A 26,009-nucleotide genomic window follows, 5' to 3' on the forward strand; every position below is an offset into this window, starting at 1 on the left:
CAGCAGTTTGCTCCTTGGGTTTCAGCAATGCTGTTTGAGCTGGACAGACATACATCCTGAAAGCAGAACACCGAGACAGTGAATAGGAAGGAGTGTGCACTCCTGGTTCAAGACTGAGAACTAGCTCTCACCATTTTTCTAAACAGTTTGGTGCAGTGTAACACTAAGATCGAGGAATGATTTATTTCCTCCTCTTTCTTCACCCACACTCCAAGCTGAGCAGTCATTAAGGTGAGATTGGAATCCATTGACAGCGATAAACAATTTAACAAAGGAAGACTGGCTTCAGAGACAAACCTGTCACTGGAAGAAGATATTCTGGAGGTTTGTTCCAAGCAGTCATGATGTAGTATGACATCGAAATTACCAGCTCTGGTTACAAGGTTATGTTTGTGTCTCTTCATTAGCAGAAACTTTGGAAATTCTTCAGCTATTTGAAAAGTATTCCAGCCACAGAATGTAATGGCACTCGAGAGGTAAAATCTTCGAGGAGAAAGTGAGGACTGCAGATGCTGGAGATCAGAGCTGAGAATGTGTTGCTGGAAAAGCGCAGCAGGTCAGGCAGCATCCAAGGAACAGGAGAATCGACGTTTCGGGCATAAGCCCTTTTTCAGGATGGGATTATGCCCGAAACGTCGATTCTCCTGTTCCTTGGATGCTGCCTGACCTGCTGCACTTTTCCAGCAACACATTTTCAGCTCGAGAGGTAAAAGCCAGGATCATTCTGTTCAAACTGCTTAGAACCGGGAACGTCCTGTAGGTTTTCCTGAAGGCCACATCATCCTGCTGTTGAAGAAAGAGAATATAAATATTCAAAAGGAGCAAACCACTGACAGGATATTTCAGAGCCAATTGTCTTCATTCGCTTGACCTTGTCATGACCTTGAAATACTAACACGCCTTTACTCATAATGACTTTAAGGTACAAGTTTCTGACAATAAAAACAACAATTGGGAGGGAACAAGTTGGGTTAATCTGTGAGAGACAGGAATTTAGAATGATTGTTTGTCCAGAGTTGAGTTTAATCTGAAATCCTGATTGTGAGGGAACAGGCCTACACCTTCAGGCTACATCCTGGACATTGTGGCAGGTTTGAGGCTGTGTCAGAGGTGAGCTGGGAATTCCAGCAAGTGCAGCACTCTTCACATTAACAGACCCTGCCTTGTCTCAAGGCAGCAATGGGGTTGGTAATGGGCCTCACAGATACCCAAGTACAAGAGTATAACCCACTTTGGTCTAGCTCCCCAGCTGTGTTTCAGTAGAGGCCCAGGGGATCTTTTCCATCCACCTGAGAGGGCAGCGAGGCCTTTGATTTAATGCTTCATCTGAAAGACAGCCCCTCTGCCACTGCAGCACTTCATTTACACTTCACTGAGGTACCAGCCTCGATCAGGTGCTCAAGTCTCCAGAATGAAACTTGAAACTACAACCGTTGATTTGCCACAATTTCAAACTAAAAACACTTTAACAAAGGCAACATTTCACTTGACACATCATCAAAAATTCAAAATAGTCAGTACTATTGGCCACGGGTGAACTGATTGAAGTCCCTCCCAGGAGGGGGGTAAAGTCAAGCATCAGCTCCTACGAAAAGCTAAGACTCGGAAGACAAGTCCATGAGAGGAGCTTTCATGAATAAATGAACAATTTGATAAATAAACCTAAAGATTAATGTTTTAGATTCTTTCAGTGTGCAGGTGCGAACATCCTGTATGGATTTTCCCCTCATACACGCTGTGAATCCATATTCTAATTACTCCTACCCAGCCTGCAGTTTTCCATCTGCCCACATCAAAGAATACAAAGAATTTCAGGCTGGGATTGCAAGTTTTGCAACATGGACCATCACATTGGAATGGTCACTGTGACGTTCAGGAGTTGTTGGCAATTCAAGACAGCAACATTTGATTCAACATTGTCCCTTCTCCTCGTCAAAGGGTTATTAATAGCTGATTATTGCTTTGGGTTTGGGAATATACTGTTCATTGTGTGAAGGAAATCAAATAATCAAAGCATACACTAAAATCATAGTAAAACATGGAAACTAGTCACTTGATCCAATCAGTTTGTATTAGCGTATGTGCATGTAGCCTGTAATTGATTGAAAGAAATAACAATTCAGAATGAACAATGTGTAAATGTAAAACAGAATGGGTTTGCAGCAGAAATACACTTCAAAAGGAGAATGACAGCCTTGAGAGCAGATTTTCTTACCTGATTGTCTCATAGCAGTGAACTGTAATCACTATGAAAATGATAAAAGTGCCAACAATAATCAATGCAACAGAACGTGTCGATGAAGTAACATCTGAGGCAACGTCACTGTGATAATCCTTTGAGAAAGAAAATTCTAAATGTTATTACATCAAAGCACCATCAGGGATCTAGCCACAGGTCCACCATATTTAAGGGCTGATGACAAAAATCCTGAAAGCCGTTAGAAATGTTCTAAAGGCACTTCCACCAATTCATACCTTAACTCAAGGCTGAAAGAGGAGAGGTTGAAGGAATAACACGAAAAAGGAAAATGAAAGGAAACAAGAAATATGGACAAGACTAAAGAAGTCCAGTCTCCAGTACAACATGCCTCACTGGTGCAGAGGGAAATTTCCAATACTGGCTGGACCAACCTTCAACTGCACAGTGGTTGCAGGTGCCCTTGTAATCCACGCTGCCTTTAGCTCCCAGAAGACAGTGTCCCATGGCTGTGAGCAGGTGGAGATGTATGTGGATTGTGCCATCTTGCAGAGTCTGTCAAACCAGCTTTGTTGCCAGTGGGTGACCCTGTTTTCTTTTCACATCAGAATTGAGGCAGTTCAGCCTCAACCAACTATTCTGAATGTTCCTTAAAACTCCAGCTCCCACCCAGCTCCCATTCAATGTGCAGAAGAAACCGAGGTCTAAAGGATCAGAGAAATATCTGTCAATCAAAATGGAGCAGCTGGACAAAACAGCAGAGTATTAGAGACCAGGATTGTTGAAGTCCTTTTTAATTAATTGTCTCTGTTCTATTCTGTTAAATCTACATCAAATGCCGCCTAAATTAAGGACATTTCATACACTGGAGAAAGAGACAGTCAAACCAAAATGGACATGCAGCAATTCAAAACGAACCCTCAGAAACCACGATTTCTGCAAAGGTGACAAACAACTCCAACAATTGGGTCTGCTGTGTAATGGATGACACATTTCCAATCTCATCTGCATCAATGATCATGACATGTTGGACTGTCGGAAAAATGATAGCTCACAGTGGCCTGTTATGTGTGAGAGAAATGTGCACTGGGCATCGAGACTTTGCTTTGGGATTCTCTCTTGCCTGATGTATTTGCAGACATCAACATTTGTGGTGTGTTTTATTTTTGGCGCTGGGTTGGCAAGGGGTTCTGGGAGAAAACAGCCTGCCCTTGGATCATTTGAGCTTGAAATGCCTCGACCTTGACTATTGCCAACTTGCCTCTTTCCTCGGCCCATCAATGACAATGTCTGATCCCACAAGGATGGAGAGAGTCAGGTGAGTGAGGTGGGTCACAGGAGTAATTGCAGTGATTTCAATGGCAGTGTAGCAGAGTAACAGCAAAGGGAGCTGAAGGACACAGCATGAAACAAATAACAAAGTGGCATCACAGAGCAAGGCAGATCAGCGATTCGCAGGGAAATGTTTCAGCTCAGTTACTGATAACTTCATTGTGATCAAGAAATCAGGTCGAAACAAATGAAGTTGAAATGGAAAGCCTGGAGGGAAGGGAATGGGAGCAGTGGGAATATAAAAGAATAGTGTGATATCAGCACAAGGGGAGGAGCAGATCCCAAGTAGCTGGGACTATTTTTCAAATAAGGCACAACCCTCTGTCTTTCTGGTAAGTTCATACGCTGTGCAATGAAAAAGGACATGGTGGGGCGCCTCAGTTGTGTTGAGTACACACCCTGTAGCACGTAGCAATCCAGGAAGCTTCTCATGTTGGACAAGGTACTTTCTAATGAACCTGTTCAGAATTGTGATGTCACTCCTCTGGAGCAGGGAGGACTTGAACTCAAGCCTCCTGCCTCAGGGGTGGGGACACTACCCACTGTACTACAGGAGCTCTCTTGTGCAGGACAATCACGTACACAGGAATTATCACCGTCTGGAGCAGCTTGAGCTTCAGATCGTGAGCAGGAGCTGACATGCTGCAGCTTAATAATCCCCGAGCAGAAAGGGAATGAATGACTGCCTAAAGAGAAGCAGGTAGGAGTCCCAATGCATCTTTCTCTTTGATTGGAGGTGGGTTTGTGAACTGGTGATGGCAATGCCAAACTGTGAGCACCTTGGTGACTCTGTTTAGGGAAACACCGATAAAATTCCGAATGATGACAGTGGAAGTGCAACCACTACTTAAGGGAATAAACATACATTACTGTAGCCACAGACACCAGGATGATATGTTGCCTCCCTGTTATCTGGGTCAGCGAGGGACCACTCTAAGGGGAAAGAATGATATGGGAGACTGGGCAGAAAAGCAAGAACCCACAGGATCCAAGAGCACGGGACAAATTGAATCTGAGCTGTTCAATGATAGGAAGCAAAGGGCAATGGGCAACACTGCTTTTGTGATTGGGAGGCTGTTTCAGTGGGGTTGTTGAAGGCTCTGTCCCTTACTTTACTTGGCAGGTATCAATGATGTTGGGACAGGATTCAGTTTGCAGATGTTATAAAAATGGATAGTGAGGAAGAAATCTTCAGGCATCAGAGAGATAACCACTGAGCTGGGAGAAAACGCGATGGAGGGAAATGTAAGTAGGGAATTGGAAGGGGGCAAATGGGTGAGGGAAGAAACGATAAATGGTGGAATACTGAGCGGTGTGAAGGAATAGAGAGACTGTGGAGCACATGTTCCCTGAGGTTACAAATTAGGTCGATCAGCTGCAAAGAAGGCCAATGGGATTGTTGATTAACCAAGGGGTAAAATATAGCAGCAGAGAGCTTCAGCTCAATCTAGGTCAGCCACTGGTGGAGTCCTGCACACAACACCATTTACAGGGTTACTGGAAGGATTTGATCACAGAGGAAATGTACACAGAGATTGACAAACATATCACCAGGAATAAAGAACACAAGGACAGATTGGAGAGACCAGGCTTTTTTAAAACAGGGAAGGTTGAGGAGAAATTTAATTGAGATGGACAATGCAATAGGCGCTTGAGGCAGAGTAAGCCTGTTTCCCTTGGCAGAGAGATCATTACCCATGGGGTAGAAATTTAGATTAATTTGTGTATGAATAGAGGGTAGTTGAGGAGAAGATAGGGATCTGGAACTCGCAACCGAAAAGTGTAATGGAGTCAAACCCTAATTATGTTCAAAAATGAAAATTGGATATGCATGTAAATTGTTGTAATTTACACAGCTGCTACTGGAAAGTGGGATTGATTTTGGATAGATCCCTCTCAGTATGCACAGACGTGATGGACAGAATGGTCCCCATCTGTGCTTTCAATGATCTATGTCTCTCTGCTTCCCTTTCATTCCACAATGAAATTGTATTCAAACCACAATGAGAGGACAGATTGATCACAGCATGCTGGAGATTTATTGTTCCTACTGCAATCCATCCAGAATAAAACACAGTATTTGATTGGATCATTCGTACCAGTAACACAGCGAAAGAGGTCAAGTGGGTGCACTTGCAGGTGATGTAGTGAAGCTGACTTTCTGTCGTACAGCCAGACTCACTCCAGATGCCATGACTTGTGCTCCCTACAATGAAAAGTTAGAAAATCAGAGGTGAGCCATTACTCCTCAATTCTAGAGCTAACAAAGTTTGTTTCATCAAATGTTAACTCACCTTTTCTGAAATCCCAAAAGACACATTTTCCACTTGAGTTAGTCTAAAATGGAATTGATTTACATCATAAAGGGCTCTCATTCACTTAAATAATTTATTTGTTCAGTTGCACAGCGATGAATGAATGAGTGTTTGTGTTTTCCCTTACCGGCAAGGTTGTGTTCTGGAAGACAATGGTCACTGGGTCGGTGAGGTTTTCAATGGTGACATTGACCACTTCGATTCCACTTACTAGATTGTTTAACACAGTGCTGTTATTGTCACTCTGGAGACAAAGGACAGCAAGAGTAATGTATACTTAAGGACTGTGGATACTTTTTACAGATGGGACTGTGTATTTTAAACAGGATTAAATTTGAATAAATTCGTATGTACAAACCTTTTTGCAGAGACTTGGCCTTATTGGTATTTCAGTAAGTGAGGCAAAATAAGAAGCATTTGTGAACGGTATGAGTGTGCAGCCAGCATGAAACTGCCCACCCAAACAAGACAGAGGCAGCTTAGTTTTGCAGAAACATGTTTGGATTCATTGGTCGGAATGTCTTCACCAACATATGGGCAGCACGGTGGCACAGTGGTTAGCACTGCTGCCTCACAGCGCCTGAGACCCAGGTTCAATTCCCACCTCAGGCGACTGACTGTGTGGAGTTTGCACATTCTCCCTGTGTCTGCGTGGGTTTCCTCCGGGTGCTCCGGTTTCCTCTCACAGTCCAAAAACGTGCAGGTATGGACTTGTTGGGCCGAAGGGCCTGTTTCCACACTGTAAGTCATCTAAAAACATTCCAAAAGGCTGATTAAAACTGAATCCTCTTTTGTTCTTTACAACTTTGAACACATTGTTTATGATCCGACCTTTGAAGTCAGAATCTCTTCCTGTAATGAGAGGCTGTTCATCCGGGGCGCTGAATATTGGAAATAGAAAAGTTCATGTGGTGTGGATGGAAGTAATCTCCTGATCTCTGCCCTGGAAAGGAACACTTTGTCTGTGACTGCCGATGTTCCAGTTTACCTGACATCAAGTTAAAACTGGAAATGGTTTTGCAATCCATGGATTTTCCGATGTTTGTAGCACCTTCACTTCCATTTCAGTATTTACTCCAGGTCTCCCAATGTCAGCTATTTTCCCAGCTCGTTAAAGCTGTTCCAACCCACACTGCCCAATTCTTTTACAATTACAGAGTACTTCCCGGGATATGAGAGATTGGGAGAATTGGGGAGTATGAACTGTCCAGAGTAGAAAATTACTGAATGAAAATGGAGCATATAAGGACAACTAATGTTTGAAAAGTCAAAGTGATGCAAAAGATGAAATAAACAAAAACTGAAAGTATTGTTCCTGTTGGTTCCTTTGTTTTTTTTTATTTGCTGGAGACTGGTATTCTGGAAGAAACACCAAGCTAATGATGGATCAATATACTGAGTACTTTGTGTCCATTTTCACACAAGAGGAAGCAGACAAAACACTAGTAATAAACAGTAAACCTATTAACTAGGAGCAGGAGTAGGTAACTCAGCCCCTCAAACCGATTTTGCCGTTCAACTGATCATTGCTGATTTAATCTCTGCCTCAACTCCACTACCCTGCCCTCTCCCCATAACCCTCTAACCCAGTATTAATTAAACATCTGTTTCTCTCCTCCTCAAATGTATTCAGTTTCCCATGTCCACTGCATTCTGGAATAGAGAATCCCATAGATTCATGACCTTTTGAGAGAACAATGGATGGATGAAGGGATTGGGGTTCTCGTCAAGAATACAAAAGCATTACACGTGAGATGTAGACAACTGGGATCAAATGATTCTTATGAAGAGTATAAAGAGGGTAGGAGCATTCTGAAGAGGGAGATCAGGAAGTCAGGGAGGGGATATGAGAGCCTTGGTAGATAAGGTTCAGGATTCTCTAAAAACATGAACAGTAAAAGAGGAGCTCGAGAGAGAATCGGGTCCCTTACAGATCAATGAGGTTCTCTCTGTGTTAGGAGATGGGAGAGATACAAAATAAATACTACGTGTCAATTTTTTACTGTGGAAAAAAAAGATGGTGGCTAGGGAACTCTGGGTAAATAAATATTGATATGTTGAAAACAGTTCACATTGCAGAAGAGGAAGTGTTGAATGTCTGAGAATACATACCGTTAAATAAATCTCCAGGACCTGATCAAGTGTATCCCAGAATGCTGTGGGAAGTGACGGAAGAAATTGTGGAGCCCATTCAGAAATATTTGACTCATCTGTCACCACAGGTGAGTTGCCAGAGGACTAATGTTGTGCCTTTATTTAAGAAAATTGTTTGGAGAATTGTGTTCAAGAGTCAGGGGGTCATGATACAGCGATGTAAGACATTGATTAGGCCACACGTAGGATTTTGTGTTCATTTCTGGTCGTCAGTCCAAAGGAAGGATTGGAGGCTTCAGAAAGAAGAGTTTACAAGGATGCTGCCTGGATGAGAGGGTATAAGCTATAAGGAGAGGTGAGTAAAACTCGGAGCGCAGAAGCTGAGGGGAGACTTAGTCGAAATGTACAAAATTAATGAGATGCATAGCTAGGGTTGACATCACTGTCCTTCTGAGCAGTTTATGGTCTCAAACCCAGTGTTCTCCTGCTATAACTTCAATACAGCCCAGAACTAAAAAATACTTAACGAGTTTTGTAAATTGAAGGGTCAAATGCGATGTTCGTACAGGAACACAAGCCCCCCATACCAGAGGCAAAATACAGTTAAGTCACAGTCTAAATGATTGATGTAATTTGGGAGCTTTTCCTTTGAGTGACAGAGTGAGTGCTGAAGCTGTGTTCTCTCCTGTTTTCAAGTGTGGGTCTTGTGTCTGAAGCAGTGCCACAAGTATGTCAGTGAGCTTACACTGGTGGTCGAGGTCAGTGAATGTATCTTCAAAAGGACATTTCCCCCGAACCACACCACTCTCACCACACTCTGCTCAATGCACCACAGCCATATCACCCAGCAGTCCCTGGGGACTGGGACTCAGACCAAACATCCAGATACTGCACCTTGTGCTCATGCAGAACCCAGTGAGGCCAGACCCTCACCCAGTTCCTGCTGCTTCCACAAAACTCCAGCTACTCGGTATAGCAGCCCCATCACATGACACGGTACAATACAATCACTGGGACATTTCTCTCTCTCTTGTTGGAAAATGTTGACCATGAGAGTATGAAGCAGCGTGTATGAGCATAAACCTGCTGTCCTTTCTTGCATCCCACTCCGAGGCACAGCACTACATTTCACGGTGTTAACTTCATAAATGTAGCGATTACTTGATATAATATTGTCCTATTGCTATTTTCCAAATGAATTAACTTGCATTATACTTCAATGTTGATTCTGACTACGTTACCTGGAAAAGGTTTGTATTTCCATAGATAACAAAAATGACTCTCGAGATCAGAACATTTGGCTGTTCCTTAACCTGGTCCAGAAGAGTTGGAGGCAATTCAATTTCAACCTTTCGGGCTAAGCTTGAGATATTTTGCTGCTGAATCTGTTTGAATGAAACAAGGTAAATCAATTGTTTATCATGAGCCCAGCTGGGGATAATACTGAACCAGTTAGATTCCAGAGGGAAACCTGACTTGATTGACTGTAAAGTTTATTTTTCCAGTTTGGGTGCCATGGTGGTCAGTCACTGAACATATTCATAAGAGGTTTCTCATATTCTTTTAACTAAGAGCAGAAGTTTAGCATACAAACTGGAATAACCAACAGCATGATATCAGTGAGACGTTTTGGAAGTATTCGATCATAAACAGCAAAAAGACCCATGAACCCATTTCCACGACAGTGTCTCTCACACACACTTAACCCCCTGTGAACTGTCGCTCCGGTCAATTTCTTACTCAACTGACAAGCTCACCAGGGTGACATTTACACATTCACCTGTGATCTTTTCTCCCCATTACTGCCTTTTCTGAGATACCCAGACACTGACAGACTAAGAAATGCTAAGGGTTTTTTTCTGCTCTGTCTACCTGTACTGCTGAAACAGCTTATGACATCTTGTTCGCTCTGATGGTCTGGGGACTGTCAAAATTAAACTGCTCTTTTACTGGTATGTATTCTTTTCTTTCAAACCTCTCCCTACCCTCTCTCCAACTGTCTCTCAGTCTGTCATGAATCTTAAATTGGTTAACACTCCAAGTGGCTCACCTTTCCAACTTGGAAGTATTTCACCATTACCTCATTATCACTGGGTCAAAATCCTGGAGCTCCCTCCCAATACCATTGTGGGTCTACCTACAACACATGGACTGCAGCAGTTCAAGAAGGCATCTCACCACCACCTTTTCATGGGCAACTCGGGATGGGCAATAAATGCTGACCCGGTCAGTGACACCCACATCCAACGGGGGGAAAAAGAAACAAAGAAACATTGTCCAACAGTCTTTCCATCAGGTGACATGCTTGGGTGTTCAGCTTAAGCACATCATTTCATGGAAAGGTAGTTTTGATCCAATGCTTCACAGAAAATTTTTCACAGAACTGAAAATCCATTTACCTTGAGAGTCCAAGATCCCTGATAATAGCATATTGGGAGCCTTTATCACAGTCTGTACTCTGAAATATCAGGAACAATATGCTGAAGGAAAATAGGTGGAAAGGCAGCCTGTCAGAGGGAGATCAACAGTTTATACAGAAATACTGATCGGTTCAGTGAGTGGGCACAAAGTTGGTAAATGGAGCATAATGTGAGAAAATGCAAAGCTGTTCATTTTGGAAGGGAAACCAAAACAGTATCATTTAAATGGAGAAACCCTGCAGAAAGCTGCAACACAAGGGGACTTGGGGAAACTTGTGCACAAAACACAACAAGCCCACTCACAGGTGCAGCAGGTAATCAGGAAGTCTAATACAATGTTGGCCCTGATTTCAATGGAGTTGAAATATAAGAGGAGGGAAGTCTCACTGCAACTGAACAAGGTGCTAGTGAGACCACATCTGTAGTATTTTGGTCCCCTTATTTAAGGAAAGATTACATTCCAATGTAATCTGAGGCAGTTCAGAGAAGGGTCAGTAGAATACACTTTCGGGGCTTGACAGTGTAAATGCTGAGAGAGTATTTCACCTCATGGGAGAGTCTAGGACCAGCAAGCATAGTCTCAGAATAAAGGGGAGCCAATTTAAGACAGAGATGAGGAGAAATGTCTTCTCTCAGAGGGTTAAGAATCTTTGGAACTCCTTGCCACAGAGAGCTGGGGGACAGAATCCTTGTGTATATTGAAGGCGGAGATAGTTAGATTCTTGGATCAGTGGGGGCGTCAGGGATTATGTGGAAAGTGGCCATGGGGAATGTCGGCTCAGCTGGTATTCTATTGGATGGCAGAGGAGCCTCGAGGGGCCAAACAGCCTCCTCCTGTTCCCATTTCTTATGGCCTTATGGAATTCTGGGAGGTAACTGGCTTCTTCCTTGAGAATCAGCTTCCCTTCCCCTGTAAATACAGTCACTTCCTCTCTGGGTTATTCACTGATAGGAGCGACCATATTAAAGTAAGCTGTTAGTTGTCTGCCAGTGTCCTGCTGAGAGTTGTAACAATAACTGCAGCAATCCATTAGGTTCGGATGGAGATCTACCTGGGATACAGTACAAAGCAAACAAATCTGGATGCTGGAAATCAAAAGTAATAAGAGGAAATGCTGGAAATACACAACAGGTCAGGCAGCATCTGTGGAGAGAGAAGTGGAGTTACATTTTAGGTTGGAAACCTTTTGTCAGAATTCTAAACAAAGTCAGAGATACAACAGGTTTTAAGCAACACGGGCAGGAGAATGGGAAGATCTGTGATGGGGCCAGGCAAAAGGACTCTCCCTGTCTTTTCACACAGCAGCTGTTGGTGAGGATTCTGCCATTTCCCATCTGTACTCCTGGTCGAGACTCATCTTTTGTTTCTTTGTTTGTTCCATTCTCATCTTAGAACGTTGAAGAATACAGCGCAGTACAGGCCCTTCGGCCCTCGATGTTGCACCGATCCAAGCCCACCTAACCTATACTAGCCCACTATTCTCCATATGCCTATCGAATGCCGCTTAAATGCCCATAAAAAGGGAGAGTCCACCACTGCTACTGGCAGGGCATTCCATGAATTCACGATTCGCTGAGTAAAGAACCTACCCCTAACATCTGTCCTATACCTACCCCCCCTTAATTTAAAGCTATGCCCCCTCATAATAGCTGACTCCATACATGGAAAAAGATTCTCATGGTCAACCCTATCTAAACCCCTAATCATCTTGTACACCCCTATCAAGTCACCCCTAAACCTTCTTTTCTCCAATGAAAACAACCCCAAGTGCCTCAGCCTTTCCTCATACGATCTTCCTACCATACCAGGCAACATCCTGGTAAACCTCCTTGCACCCATTCCAGTGCCTCCACATCCTTCCTATACTATGGCGACCAAAACTGCACACGATACTCCAGGTGCGGCCGCACTAGAGTCTTATACAACTGCAACATGATCTCAGGACTCCGGAACTCAATTCCTCCACCAATAAAAGCCAGTACGCCATATGCCTTCTTCACCGCACTATTTACCTGGGTGGCAACTTTCAAAGATCTGTGTACATGGACACCAAGATCCCTCTGCTCATCCACACTACCAAGTATCCGACCATTAGCCCAGTACCCCATCTTTTTGTTACTCTTACCAAAGTGAATCACCTCACACTGAGCTACATTGAACTCCATTTGCCACCTTTCTGCCCAGTTCTGCAGCTTATCTATATCCCGCTGTAACCTGCCTCACTGTCCTTCCTCACTGTCAACAACTCCTCCAACTTTCGTATCATCTGCAAACTTGCTCACCCAACCTTCTAGCCCCTCCTCCAGGTCATTTATAAAAATGACAAACAGCGGCACGGTGGCACAGTGGTTAGCACTGCTGCCTCACAGCGCCAGAGACCCGGGTTCAATTCCCGACTCAGGCGACTGACTGTGTGGAGTTTGCACGTTCTCCCCGTGTCTGCGTGGGTTTCCTCCGGGTGCTCTGGTTTCCTCCCACTGTCCAAAGATGTGCAGGTCAGGTGAATTGGCCATGCTAAATTGCCCGTAGTGTTAGGTAAGGGGTAAATGTAGGGGAATGGGTGGGTTGCGCTTTGGCGGGGCGGTGTGGACTTGTTTAGCCGAAGGGCCTGTTTCCACACTGTAAGAAATCTAATCTAATCTAAAAGTAATGGTCCCAAAACAGATCCTTGCTGAACACCGCTAGGAACTGCATTCCAAGATGAACCTTTACCACCAACTACTACCCTCTGTCTTCTTCCAGCCAGCCAATTCCTAATCCAAACCTCCAACTCACCCTCAATGCCATACCTCCGTATTGTTTGAAGTAGCCTACCATGGGGAACCTTATCAAACGCCTTACTAAAATCCATACAGACCACATCTACCGCTTTCCCATCATCCACCTCCTTAGTCACCTTCTCAAAGAATTCAATAAGGTTTGTGAGGCACGACCTGCCCTTCACAAAACCATGCTGACTATCCTTGATCACATTATTCCTGTCCAGATGTTCATAAAACCTATCCTGTACAATTCTCTCTAAGACTTTGTCCACAACAGAAGTGAGACTCACCGGCCTATAGTTACTAGGGTTATCCCTACTCCCCTTCTTGAACAAGGGAACCACATTTGCTATCCTCCAGTCTTCTGGCACTACTCCTGTAGACAACGAGGACATAAAAATCAAGGCCAATGGCTCTGCAATCTCCTCCCTTGCTTCCCAGAGAATCCTAGGATAAATGCCATCAGGCCCAGGGGACTTATCTATTTTCACCCTTTCCAGAATTTCCAACACCTCTTCCCTACATACCTCAAAGCCATTCATTCTACTTAATTGTGACTCAGTATTCACATCGGCAACAATGTCCTGTTCCTGAGTGAATACTGACGAAAAGTATTCATTCAGTGTCTCCCCAATCTCTTCAGCCTCCACACGCAACTTCCCACTACTATCCTTGACTGGACCTATTCTTCTTTTGCCTTGTACCATTGTCTCTCTTATTATTCAGTCACTGCTGCCTTTCACCTTGTCACCAAAAAAGGTAATTTCAGTGTGAGGTACAAATTGGTACTTGGGACTCTGCAGTGGTCACCCTCATCAATACCGTCATGGACAGATGATTTTGTGTCTTCGAGGATTGCCAGGCTGTTTCAGAGGGCAGCTAACAATGAAGATAGAAGCAAGAGGAGGCCATTCTGCCCTTTGAGTCTGCTCTGCCCTTCATCACCATCATGGCTGATTGTCCAACTCAATAGCCTAATCCTGCGTTCTCCCCATTACCTTTGACCCCATTCACCCCAAGTACTATATCTCATCACCTCTTGAATACATTCAACATTTTGTCATCAACCACTTCCTGTGGTAGTGAATTCCACAGGCTCACCACTGTCTGGGTGAAGAAATGTCTCCTCATCTCCATCCTTAATGGTCTACCCTGAATCGTCAGACTGTGATCCCTGTTCTGGACACACCCACCATCAGGAACATCCTCCTGTATCTACCCTGTCTCGTCCTGTTAGAATTTTATGTTTCTATGAGATTCCCCACTCACTCATCTGAACTCCAGCAAAAACCATCCTAAACTCATCAATCTCTCCTCATGTGTCAGTCCCGCCATCCCTGCAATCAGCCTGGTAAACCTTCACTGCACTCCCTCGAGGGCAAGTGTATCCTCCCTCAGAAAAGGAGACCAAAACTGCAACAATATTCTCGGTATGGCCTCACCACGGCCCTGTACAAGAGTCACATGTAGTGCAGACCAGGTAAACACAGCAGATTTTATTCCCGAAAGGGGATTCGGGGATTTCAATATCTAACTCTAATAGACTTACCCTGTGTTCCAGGGTTCTGAACCTTTCCCACCCAGGGCACCTGTACAAGGCTGAAAAGTTGTTGTGGCCATTCAGTGAGAATGGGAGATGTGAGGGCCAGTGGAGCTGGGGAAGACCGATAGAGCAGGGGGAGGGCAAAGACTTTTAAAAGAAGGGGGAAACGTTGAAGAATGGAGGCATGTGGGACTGTAAGAACAAGAGGTATGGGTCAGAGAGGTTTGAGGAAATCTCATGGGTTTCAAACAGTGTGTAAGGTTGGCCAAGGTCAGTGCTGCAGGAGCCACGCCTCATTAAGGCCACACCCACAGATTGAGGAAATGGAAGAATGTAAAGCTGCATCATTCTGTCAGAGCATTTGCGAACCCACTTTGGAAAGCTTTGCAGTATTCCCTTCTCCCACATGGACGTACAGTACTTCACCTCCCCTTCAATCCATCCTCGCAGTTCACCACAATTCCTCCCCCTGGTAGTGAGTTCCACATTCTCTCGGAGTAAACAGGACTCCAAGAGTGATCTAACCAAGATTTGAGATAAGTTTAACATAATTTCCTTCCTTTTCAGTCTATTCATCTCGATGTGAACTCAGCACGATGATTCTTTTATTCTGAACTTAAAAACCTGCATTTTTATAGAATCCCTACATTGTGGGAGCAGGCCATTTGGCCCATCAAGTTCCCACCGACCGTCCAATGAGCATCTCACCCAGACCCACACACCGACATTTCCCATGGCTAACCCACCTGGCCTGTACACCCCAGGACACTATCACGGTCAATCCTCACAACCTGCATATCTTTGGACTGTGGGAGGAAACCTGAGCACCTGAGGGAAACCCACATAGACACGGGGAGAATCTGCAAACCCTACACTGACAGCCACCCAAAGGTGGGATCGAATCCAAGCCCATGGCGCTGTGAGGTAGCAGTACTATCCATCAAACCACCATGCCACCCTAATTATCTGTGTACTGCTGCTGAGATCCTTTTGTTACTGGACTCAAATTAAATTCTTGTTTTTCAAGTAAGAGATGATGTCTTTATCTTTCAAACCAAAATGTGTATCACATGTTTATACGTATTGATATTTGTTTGTAAACTTTATGCCCATTCTGCAATTATTAGATTTCTGATCATTTGTGGTAATCTCCATTTTTATTGGTTTCATCCATAAATTTACAATTTTTTTCAAATCCAAACTCTAAGTGAATAATAAAAATCTATGAACAATTGTGATGTATCTCCTGATGCCAAATTCAAGAGCACCTTTGGAGAGGCTCAGGATCGGATTAAGTATGACCCTGAGGTAGTTCACAAACATTGAATGGAATAAAATAAGTCTAGAATACAGTATCAATGTGAATTCACAGGAAGGGTTAAATTCAGTTTAAAATAACTACACTGAGAGATTCTCAAGCCCTCTCCCAACATTTTCTCTAAAAATGGTGTTAGTTTCCAACACATGATAGTCATTGCTTACAATGCCCAGCTAAACACAACACTCACCAAATCTGATGGAGGAAAGTGAAGTCCTTGGAACTTTTCAGCTTCTATTCTTTGAATGTGAGCAAAGTAATTTGGCGTTGAGAAGGATTGATTTCCTCCTTCAATTTCTATCTCTGCGAGTATTCTCTCCAGTGTTGTACTACAACAGAAACGCAATTTAATAAAAGCAGAAAGTGCTGGAAATATTCAGCCTGGCAACATCTGTGCAGTGAGCAACATGTACGTGGCTCCACAATAAAAAGTAAAGGGGTCACCCCCACAAGCTCATAACCAGAGGGACCTTGTTGATGACACATGTAGGATTTTCCAGGGGAAATGCTGTAAAGTGCTTTAATAAATCCAGGAAAACATACCGTGGATTATTAAGTAAATGATGAAATGAAGCAAGATATATTTCTCATACTGTGAGCCCTGGGGGTGCTCAGAGTCTGGCAGCCAGCATTCCCAGGGACTGGACATGTGTGTCAGGCACTAACCATTTTAATCACGGGTTAGTGCGATCAATCAGGGAGCGTTAAACAGACAAAATGGGAGCTTTAAAAAGGTGAACATGTAAAGAAATTCTTCCATCTTCTTGTGACATTGCAAATGCCCCCATTCCATCAGCAATGTTAACAGACCTGCTAACCACTGCCAACATGGAACCTGACCTTGATGGGTGGAAATTATCTTGAACCAGGGTCTGAACCAGGAACATAGGGAAAGGAGAGAAATACCCAACACGTGACAAAGGGTAAGCACCTGACCCCCACCCAACATTCACATGAACGCATACTCATAGATGTTTAATTTAATCACCGGGCTTAAACTGGAATTGTACATTAATTGGAGGTGAAAATTAGACGGTGTCGAAAATAGACAGCTGATGAGCAACAAGTTGAAAATCACAGAACTCCTGCAGTGCCACATGGCCCATTGAGTCTGCACCAACCAGACAGTCAGCCAAGGCTGGAATTGAACTGAGATAACTGGTGCTGGGAGGCAGCAGTGCTAACCACAGTGTGACCAATCAATCCCACAGATTCTGTTCACAGATGAACATCACATTTTATGAGCACTGATACCTACCTGTCAGGAATGACACCATCACATTGCGCTAGGAATTTGTTCACTGAATCAGAGTTGTTCATGTTTTTCTCCCTGGAAAGCAGTTGCTGCATCATGTCACGGCACATTTGGTTGGGATCCAAATTCTGGGGAGTGGGATTGTTACCTGCACGATGACGGAAAATGAAGGAGACAAAATATAAGCAAGTAAAATGGTTTGAACTTTATCCGGAGTAATACAGGAAATAATAAGAAACTCCCCAAAACTCGCAACTAGAATTGGGGAATTGGAAACCTTTGTTCAGATGTTTCTTTGAAAGGAGGAGAGGGTGTTTAGTCATAAGCCCGTGGGTAATGTAAGAAAGGGCTCTTTATTTATTTATTCATTTGTGGGATGTGGGCGTCGCTGGCTGGCCAGCATTTATTGCCCATCCCCAGCTGCCCTTGAGAAGATGGGGGTGAGCTGCCTTCTTGAACCAGTCCACCTGCTGTGGGTTGACCCCCAATGCCATTAGGGAGGGAATTCCAGGATTTTGACCCAGCGATGGTGAAGAAATGGTGATATATTTCCAAGTCACGATGGTGAGTGGCTTGGTGGGAAATATGCAGGTGGTGGTGTTCCCATGTCTGTGCTGCCCTTGTCCTTCTAGATGGGAGTGGTTGTGGGTTTGGAAGGTGCTGACTGAGGATCTTTGGTGAATTTCTGCAGTGCATCTTGTAGATAGTTCACACTGCTGCTACTGAGCATCAGTGATGGAGGGAGTGGATGCTCCTAGATTTAGTGCGGAGTAAGCGGGCTGCTTTATCCTGGATGGTGTCAAGCTTGTTGAGCATCTTTGGGGCCGCACCCATCCAGGTAAGTGGGGAATATTCGATCACACTCCTGATTTGTGCCTTGCAGGTGGTGGACAGGCTTTGCAGAGGATTCAGTGATGGGAACATCAAGGAGTGAATGTCAAGGGGTGGGGGTTAGATTGTGTCTTCTTGGTGATGGTCACATCCTCGCATTTGCGTGACTTGCAACTTGTCAGTCCAAGCCTGGATATTGTCCAGATCTTGTTGCATTTGAACTTGGGCTGCTTCAGTGTCTGAGGAGTCATGAGTGGTGCTGAACATTGAGCAATCATTGGCAAACACCCCCACTTCTGACTTGGTGATGGAGGGAAGATCATTGATGGAGCAGCTGAAGATGTTTGGGCCTAGGACACTACTCTGAGGAACGTGTGCAGAGATGTCCTGGAGCTAAGATGACTGACCTCCAACAACCATGAGCATCTTCCTATGTGTTAAGGGATGACTCTAAATACCAAAGATATTGCCCCCTGATGCCCACTAATTCCAGTTTTGCTAGGACTCCTTGATGCCACACTTGGTTGAATGCAGCCTTGATGTCAAGGACTGTCACTCTCACCTCACCATTGGAATTCAGTTCTTTTGTCCATTTTTGAGCCAATGCTGTAATGAGGTCAGGAGCTGAGTGGCCTGGTGGAACCTAAACTGGGCGTCACTGAGCAGGTTATTACTGAGCAGGTGCTGCTGGGTAGCACTGTTGATGGACACCTTCCATCACTTTCCTGATGATCGAGAATAGACTGATGAGCGGTGATTGGATTTGTCCTGCCTTTTATGTGCAGGACATGCCTGGGCAAATTTCCACATTATTGTGCAGATCCCAGTTTTGTAACTGGACTGGAACAGCTTAGCTCGGGATGTAGCAAGTTCTGGAACACAAGTCTTCAGTGCTATTGCCAGAATGTTGTCAGGGCCCAGAGCCTTTGCGGAATTCAGCATTTCCAGCCATTCCTTGATATAATGTGGAGTGAACTGAATTGGCTGAAGATTGGTATCTGTAACGCTGGGGCCACTGGAGGAGGCCAAGATGGATCATCCACTCAGCACTTCTGGCTGAAGGTTGCTGTGAAAGCTGAGGGGAATGATGGTTGATGCAGAGCAGTGCATGAGTGAAAATCCACAGGATCTGGTGTGCGCTGGAGAGACAGGTTAGGGGGAAGGGTACACCAAGTTACTGAGATTGGTGGACACCTGAGGGGAAGTATCCTGAATATAAAATACCATTGCCATCATTATCTCATATTTAATGCTATTCTGAAGACTTTTGAAACTAACAGCAGGTTGCTCTACATTTGCAGTAAAACAATGGATACACCATAAAGCTGAAATCATTGGAACTGTGGTTTAGATTAGAGTGGTGCTGGAAAAGAACAGCAGGTCAGGCAGCATCCAGGGAACAGGAAAAGTGACATTTCAGGCAAAAGTTCTTCATCGGGAATAGAAGCAGAGAGCCTCCAGGGTGGAGAGATAAATGGGAGCTGTGTTTTATAAGAAAATTCAAACAAGATATTTCCACAATCTGCTGTTACAGTGGTCTTTCTCCCACTGTGCTTCCATCCAGCAAGTTCTGCAGTAATACAACCATCACTGTAGCACAATTCCCAAAACTGAATAGTAGGTTTTATTATAAAGTTCATTTACCTGCTGAAGAGGACAGGCTGGTGGATGGTTCCTAAAGTGGAAATTCATACGTGAGATATTTTTCTATCAAATCGATGTTTATAAATAATGGAATTGAGATACTGAAGGGTAATTCTGTCTTACCGGGGGTGTTTCACAGGGTCTGCCTGTCACTGGGGTAGTGACACTGACATGATTGGAAAGGTTACTCTGTGTTGTAATTTTAAATGGATCACCACTTGGAAAAAAGGCAAAAATGTCCTGTAAAGAAATATGATAAAAACATTGCAACAGATTATCCTACATTAAAGTTCCACATCATAAGTATTTCACAGATTGATTCATCTCCGACATGGAAATGTTAAACATTTTCATGTCTCTACCTGTCATCAGAACTCAGAAAAATGAGAAGTGTAATTGGTTTTGAGCAAGTGAAAGGAGATCAGGGAACATTCCAGAATGTCCCTGTACTTGATCAGTACCCAAGTATCATTTAAATGTTTAAATACTTCAGTGGTGACGAAAACACAATCATTATTATCACAAAGTGTCAGTCCGCAGACTCCAAATGTGAGAATTCCCAAGTCTAAGCCCTTCAGTGGATGCTATTGTGTAACTGCTGTATCTATCTCTGATTAGAGGGGAATCCCACATTAACAGGAGTAGAATTGGGGCTAACCAGGGGCTCAGGCTGAGATCAAGTATTGGACTGCTGAAGGAAATCCAAACATTTAAAATTGAAGCTTTAATACACCTCTCACTGGGGCTCTATTCAGCCTTCCCAGTCTGGTGGAGGTTCCAGATGTACCTGCTAAACATTGAGGCCTAGCAGGCAGGGACACATATAAACAGATGGACATGGAGTAGGAGCAGGCCATCAGGCCTTTGGGCCTGTTCCACAATTTAATAAGATCATAATACATTGGAGCAGAAGGAGGCCATTTGGCCCATCGTATCTGCTCTGTGATTCAATAAGTTCAAGGGTGATGGGATCATCCTCACTTCCACTTCCCGACCTTTCTCCAATAATTCTTAACTCTTTCACTGAATAAAAATCTGTCTAACTCAGTCTTTAATACACTTTATGGCCCAGCCTCTCCACGCCTCTGTAGTAAATAGTTTCATACGACCAGTGCCTCGGAGAAAAGACATTCCTCATCATCTCTGTCTGAAACGGACACACCTTACTCTGAGATTATTCCCTCTGCCCCTGAACTCTCTCACGAAGAGAAATAACCCTCAGCATCTCGCCTGTCAAACCCCCATAACCTAAAATGTTTCAACAAGGTCATCTCTCAATCTGTGAGACCTCAAGTACAGACAAAACCTCCCCAACCTCTTGTCATAGCGATATCCCTCCGTACAGAATCACTGAATTCTTACAATGCAGAAGGAGGCCATTTGGCCCATTGTGCTTGCACACCTCTTCAAACGAGCATCATTACCTCATCCCAATCTCCTGCCTCCTCCCCATAACCTTGCATATGATTTTTATCCAAATAACCAGCCAATGCCCTGTTGAAGACACCAATTGAACCTGCCTGCACCATATTTCCAGGCAGTACATTCCATACTCTAACTCTTCACTCAGTGGAAATGTGTTTGTTTGTTCTCACATCACCCCTGTTTGGTTTGCCCATCTCTTTAAACCCCTGTCCTCTTATCCTTGTTCCTTTCACAAGCAGGAGCACTTTCTCCCTGTGGGCTCCATCCAGCCCACTCGGTTTCAAAAGCCTCTATCAAATCCCCTCTCAGCCATCGTCTCTCGAATGAGAACAGTGTCAACTTCTTTAATCTATCCCTATCACTGTCATTCCTCATTCCTGGACCCATTCTTGTAAATTACTTCCGCACTCTCTCCAATGCACTCACATCCTTTTCTACAATAATATGCCCACATCTCCTAACAATACTCTACTTGCGGTCTAACCAATGTATTATACAGTTCAACATCACCTCCCTGTTCTTGTACGCCATGCCCCTACTAATACAGGTGAGAATACTGTGGGCTTCAACTGCTTTCTCCACTTGTCCCACCACCTTCAATGATCTGTGCGCCTAAACACCCAAGACCCTCTGCTCCTGCACCCCCTTTTCCTTGGGACCCACACAGTGAACATTTCGGGACTGCCTCCAATGCCAGTACATCTTTCCTTAGAGTAGGGGACCAAACTGTTCACTGACTTCTTGGTGTGCTCCAGCAGGTGCCCAGTTTCATTTTAACAAGTCTTCCTTATTTTTACTCTTCATTCCCTTTGAAATAAGGAGCAACATTCCATTGGCCTTTCCGATTACCTTCTGAACTTACACACTAACATTTTGAGATTCCTGGAAGAGAACTACCAAAACCCTCTTTTGTAGTTTTCTCCAGGCTTTCTTCATTAAATAACTTTCAGCTCCTCCAATCTCCCTGGCAAACCTGACAAACAGCCATGGTGTGATTGATAACCATGTCCCCCGAAGACCAGCCTGGGGTTCAGCATTACTCATCCAGTGACATTTCCACTTTCCCACCACTTCCCCTCCAGTTTGATTGGGCCGTGCTGTGCTGCTTTCTCGTTATTGCCAGTGCAAACACGTTCTCAACACGCACCAACCTTTAGTCCTTTCACACAATTAGTTCCCTTTCTTCTCTTATGCAGGCTCTTGTGAGACCCAGCAAACCACCACAAAGAAGAGACACACACTGGGGTGCCTCAGTTCTAACCCCACCTCTGAAGAGGATGCGACTGAGAGCTCAGAGGATGTACCAGCAAGGCTTTCACTGCACCCTGTACCAGCTCAGACTTTCATCTTGGTGGGTACACTTTCTAGATGAGAGACAGGAGCACAGTCTGGTGAGCACATCATTGTGCTGTCCCACAGTTGGCCGAGGAAGAAATGTCCCAGGTCACTGGTCAGGAGAGAACTGGAGACCAGCACAACACCAGGCAGAATATGACCTGCTGTTCTCAGCAATTAAAGGACATCAGCAACATGCAGAGAAACACCCAGCAACAGTATACAAGCTTGTCTGCAGCAGTCAGGAAAGTGAATCCAAGGATGGATGAGTGCACCAACCCTAGCTCTGGCACCATGGACAGGCTGGTGACTGCTCTGGAAACCCAGGTCCTGCACACCAAGTGTCTGCTGCTTATACACACAGGCCTGAACTCCATCAGTGTAGCTATCGGCTCTCAGCATCAATGGCAAAGCCAAAGGGGGATGAGGGACCTCAACCTCATTCCAGATCCTTCTTTCCCTCAGGGAGACAGGATGGTGCCAGCAGACACCCACAGGAGGAGGAGTCCCACATGACACCTCCTGCAGCTTCTCAGGACAGTCTAGTGGTGTCTGGCCCCTTCACCTCCCCCCTGCCTCTGATGCTAATACCTACTGAAGTCCAAGCCAAGAGGGATGAGCCTGTAACCCGGCAGGACAATCTCAGCTAACCTGGGCCCTCTAGAATCAAATATCCCTGGGGGTGACCAACCAAGTCTTCCAGACCAACAAGACCAGCTACAGAGAACATTCCCCCTATCCCAGCAGCAGAAGGCTGGACTGCACTGAGACATCAGACTGAGACGGAAAGGAAATTAAAAACCACCCTGAGGGCGTGTGGGTGACAGGGAGGACACATCAGTGCATTTCTCTAAAAATATGCTCCTTTGCATTCTCAAAATGTCAGCTTCATTGTCTATGCAGCTGTGGAGCTAGTGAGAGGTGAGCAGCCTTTTCAGATATCCCAACGGAGAAAGAAGCTGTAATGGCCAAGCCTTACTCATTCTCTCAGAAGCACCCAACTCCTCGACTGCAGATAGCATCAGAATTATGGATCCTGAACTGTGACCTCGATGACTACAGCTAAGGCAGGTTAATGTTAACAACACTCAGGATAAAAACAATGTTCAGGGATTCTGACAGGGCCTGGCCTGCACAAATCATCCACATTTACACAAACCTTGACAGTGAGAGGGTAGATTCAGTGATGATATCACATATCTCTGCAGGCAACGTTTTATTCAATCTCTCAGCTTTTGGAGGGAGTGCATTGTCATTAAAAGCTGGGAGGTACACAATGGGGCGTTCACATCTTCTCTCTCCCTCACAGCACAGTGATCTGCTGAGAGAATCTGCACAAAACACTGCTTCTCTCTGGTTAGGTGCTGTCCAACAGGATGCCCAAGTCTTTCAGGGCAATTTAGCAGTTTGACACATTGAAGTCTAACCAATGATGGAAGGCTGTAATGGAGGTACCTCCGAATTGCTCCCAACCTGCTGCAAATCGTGAGGGACTGCATCACACAGCACTCAGATCTCATGCTGTTGTTGAAGGTCTAAAACTCCATAACCTCATGAGATGGGACTGTCCTACCTCACTGACTGCTGCTTTCTCCAAAATAGCAGGAAAACCTGCAAAGTGCAGATACTGGAAGGTGGAAACACCTGAAGAGAGCAAGCAGACAATCATATGAAAAACAAACCATTTCTTCATTAACAGACAAGTTCAAGGAGTTCAGAAATTGTCTGCTCCACACATACTGACCAGGGGTGTCTTGCCATACACCTCACCGAGAGTTACAGAATGAAAGGAAGTTGAAAACCCAGCACATTCATCCTGGAAGCAGGATTCAGTTATTTCCTCGTGCTTGATGAAGCATAGCTCTATCATGCTTCCTTGGGCACCTCTCCATGTCAATGTCCTGATCCTCATTTTCCTTCTCAGAACCTTCCTCAATGAAGTAGCACACACTTTCTGGTTAGACTCTAAGTCCCCACAGGAGCAGTCCAGGCAGCAAAGCCTCACGGGAATGCAGGAGCCAAAGATGGCCATTCAGCCCACTGAAACTGCCCTGCCCTTCAGTATGACCATAGCTGATTGAACATTTCAAAAGTCCTTTACTCATCCTATCCCCGTATTAGTGACCACCAGAAATGTATCAATCTCTCCCTTAAACATACTCAAATCTGGATTCTCCACAGCCTTCTGCAGAGAATTCTTTGGAAGACTGAGAATTCCAAAGGTTCACAACCCTCCGAGGAAAAACAATTCTGCTCATTCACACCGAAGTGGCATCCCCCTTATTTTTCAATTGTTCCTGGTTCTAGACCCCCCCACTCGGGGTAACGTTTCACCTGCATCAACCCAGTCTATCCCTTTCACTATTTTGCATTTTTCAGTGAAATCATTTCTTATTCTTTGAAACTCTAGAGAATAAAGACCAATTATTTTTCAATCTTTTTTCATTGGACAGTATTATCAACGGCAACGGGTCTACGATCAGTTCCATTATGGCCCTGGTGGAAACATGGACAGTGTTGTGTCTCTGTTCTGCCTCAGTCTGAGGCTTTTGTAAAGGTGTCATCAGTTTTTGATGGAGTTGATGAAGTGGGAACCTTTTCGGTTGCCGATGTTTACCGGCTGGTGATAGGAAATGATCAGAGCAAGATGGGTGCACTCTATAGCACCCTGTGCCTGGGAGAAACCAGCTCTGGGGGAGAATCCCACTGTTCAGGCTGCTTGACTGAGCCAGCACATACATCATTTGTAGATGTATGAGATTCATATGTGTCCCTGTCTGCAAAGTAACTGGCAGAAGCAAGCAGCTCATTAGCATCCCTGAGCTCGAAGGTGAAGTCTGAAGGGGGTGACGCAGTGTGTGATTTGTCTAAAAGCGGCCGTGATGATGTGTGAGGCTGGGTGTTTGGTGATGCCCACTTGCATGGATCAAGGGTGGAAGAGGACAGTGTCCATGGAGCATGTGGTGAAATGATGGAAAGATGGAGTTGTCCAAAGGCATGGAGAAGGAGGCAATAAGCTGCAGTTGCCAGGTAACCGCTGTGACATCCATGTAGTTTAGTTTGAATTGGTGTCATCTAGTTTCTCAGGGACGGGGAGGAGAACTGGAAGGTGCATACAGTGACAGGAGTGGGGCTGATAATGAGATGCAACTTCATGGAAATAAAATGGTGACCGCTCATGTGCAAGATTCAGAATTTGCTGTGTGAACTGTTGGGAAAACTGGAAATGTTATTCCCAACATTGAGGACCTGATTTTTCCATTTTCTCTGTATTTTCCCAATTTTCTTACCATTTCCCATGCCACGCAAGAGAGCAGGAATTTCCACCCAAAAGGACACTCTCCTCAAGTCAAACTGAGAGATGCTGAGAGTGGGAGTGAAGCCCAAAAGCCTATGTTTCCTTTGAAACAAGATGTAACACAGGAACAACATTGCACTGATTGCTGGGAATGGACCCATAAACCAGGGGCAATAGAAGAGCAGCATGTTCTCCCAGAACCTTCTAGAATAGAGAATGTACCTCAGGGAAGATAAGGA

General features: G+C 44.6%; 1 protein-coding gene across 1 annotated transcript in view; it reads right to left on the reverse strand.

Moving 5' to 3' along the window:
* Window positions 1-672: 672 nt before the first annotated feature.
* LOC148147382 (uncharacterized) overlaps window positions 673-26,009 on the reverse strand; it is a 76,955-nt gene continuing 51,618 nt past the window's right edge. The window contains exons 8-18 of the mRNA XM_087995604.1: window positions 24,046-24,116; window positions 19,836-19,952; window positions 19,713-19,743; window positions 17,241-17,385; window positions 16,173-16,311; window positions 9,180-9,323; window positions 5,972-6,088; window positions 5,824-5,866; window positions 5,629-5,735; window positions 2,216-2,334; window positions 673-786 (exon numbers count right to left, since the gene is read on the reverse strand). Coding sequence (XP_087851730.1) covers window positions 738-786; window positions 2,216-2,334; window positions 5,629-5,735; window positions 5,824-5,866; window positions 5,972-6,088; window positions 9,180-9,323; window positions 16,173-16,311; window positions 17,241-17,385; window positions 19,713-19,743; window positions 19,836-19,952; window positions 24,046-24,116 — 1,082 coding nt within the window. The 3' untranslated portion in view covers window positions 673-737. The remainder of the gene's footprint in view (window positions 787-2,215; window positions 2,335-5,628; window positions 5,736-5,823; window positions 5,867-5,971; window positions 6,089-9,179; window positions 9,324-16,172; window positions 16,312-17,240; window positions 17,386-19,712; window positions 19,744-19,835; window positions 19,953-24,045; window positions 24,117-26,009) is intronic.

The sequence above is a fragment of the Chiloscyllium plagiosum genome, unplaced genomic scaffold, assembly GCF_037043375.1.
Source record: "Chiloscyllium plagiosum isolate Xiang-an unplaced genomic scaffold, Cpla_swu_hap1 HiC_scaffold_17, whole genome shotgun sequence".
In the NCBI taxonomy this organism is placed as follows: Eukaryota; Metazoa; Chordata; class Chondrichthyes; order Orectolobiformes; family Hemiscylliidae; genus Chiloscyllium; species Chiloscyllium plagiosum.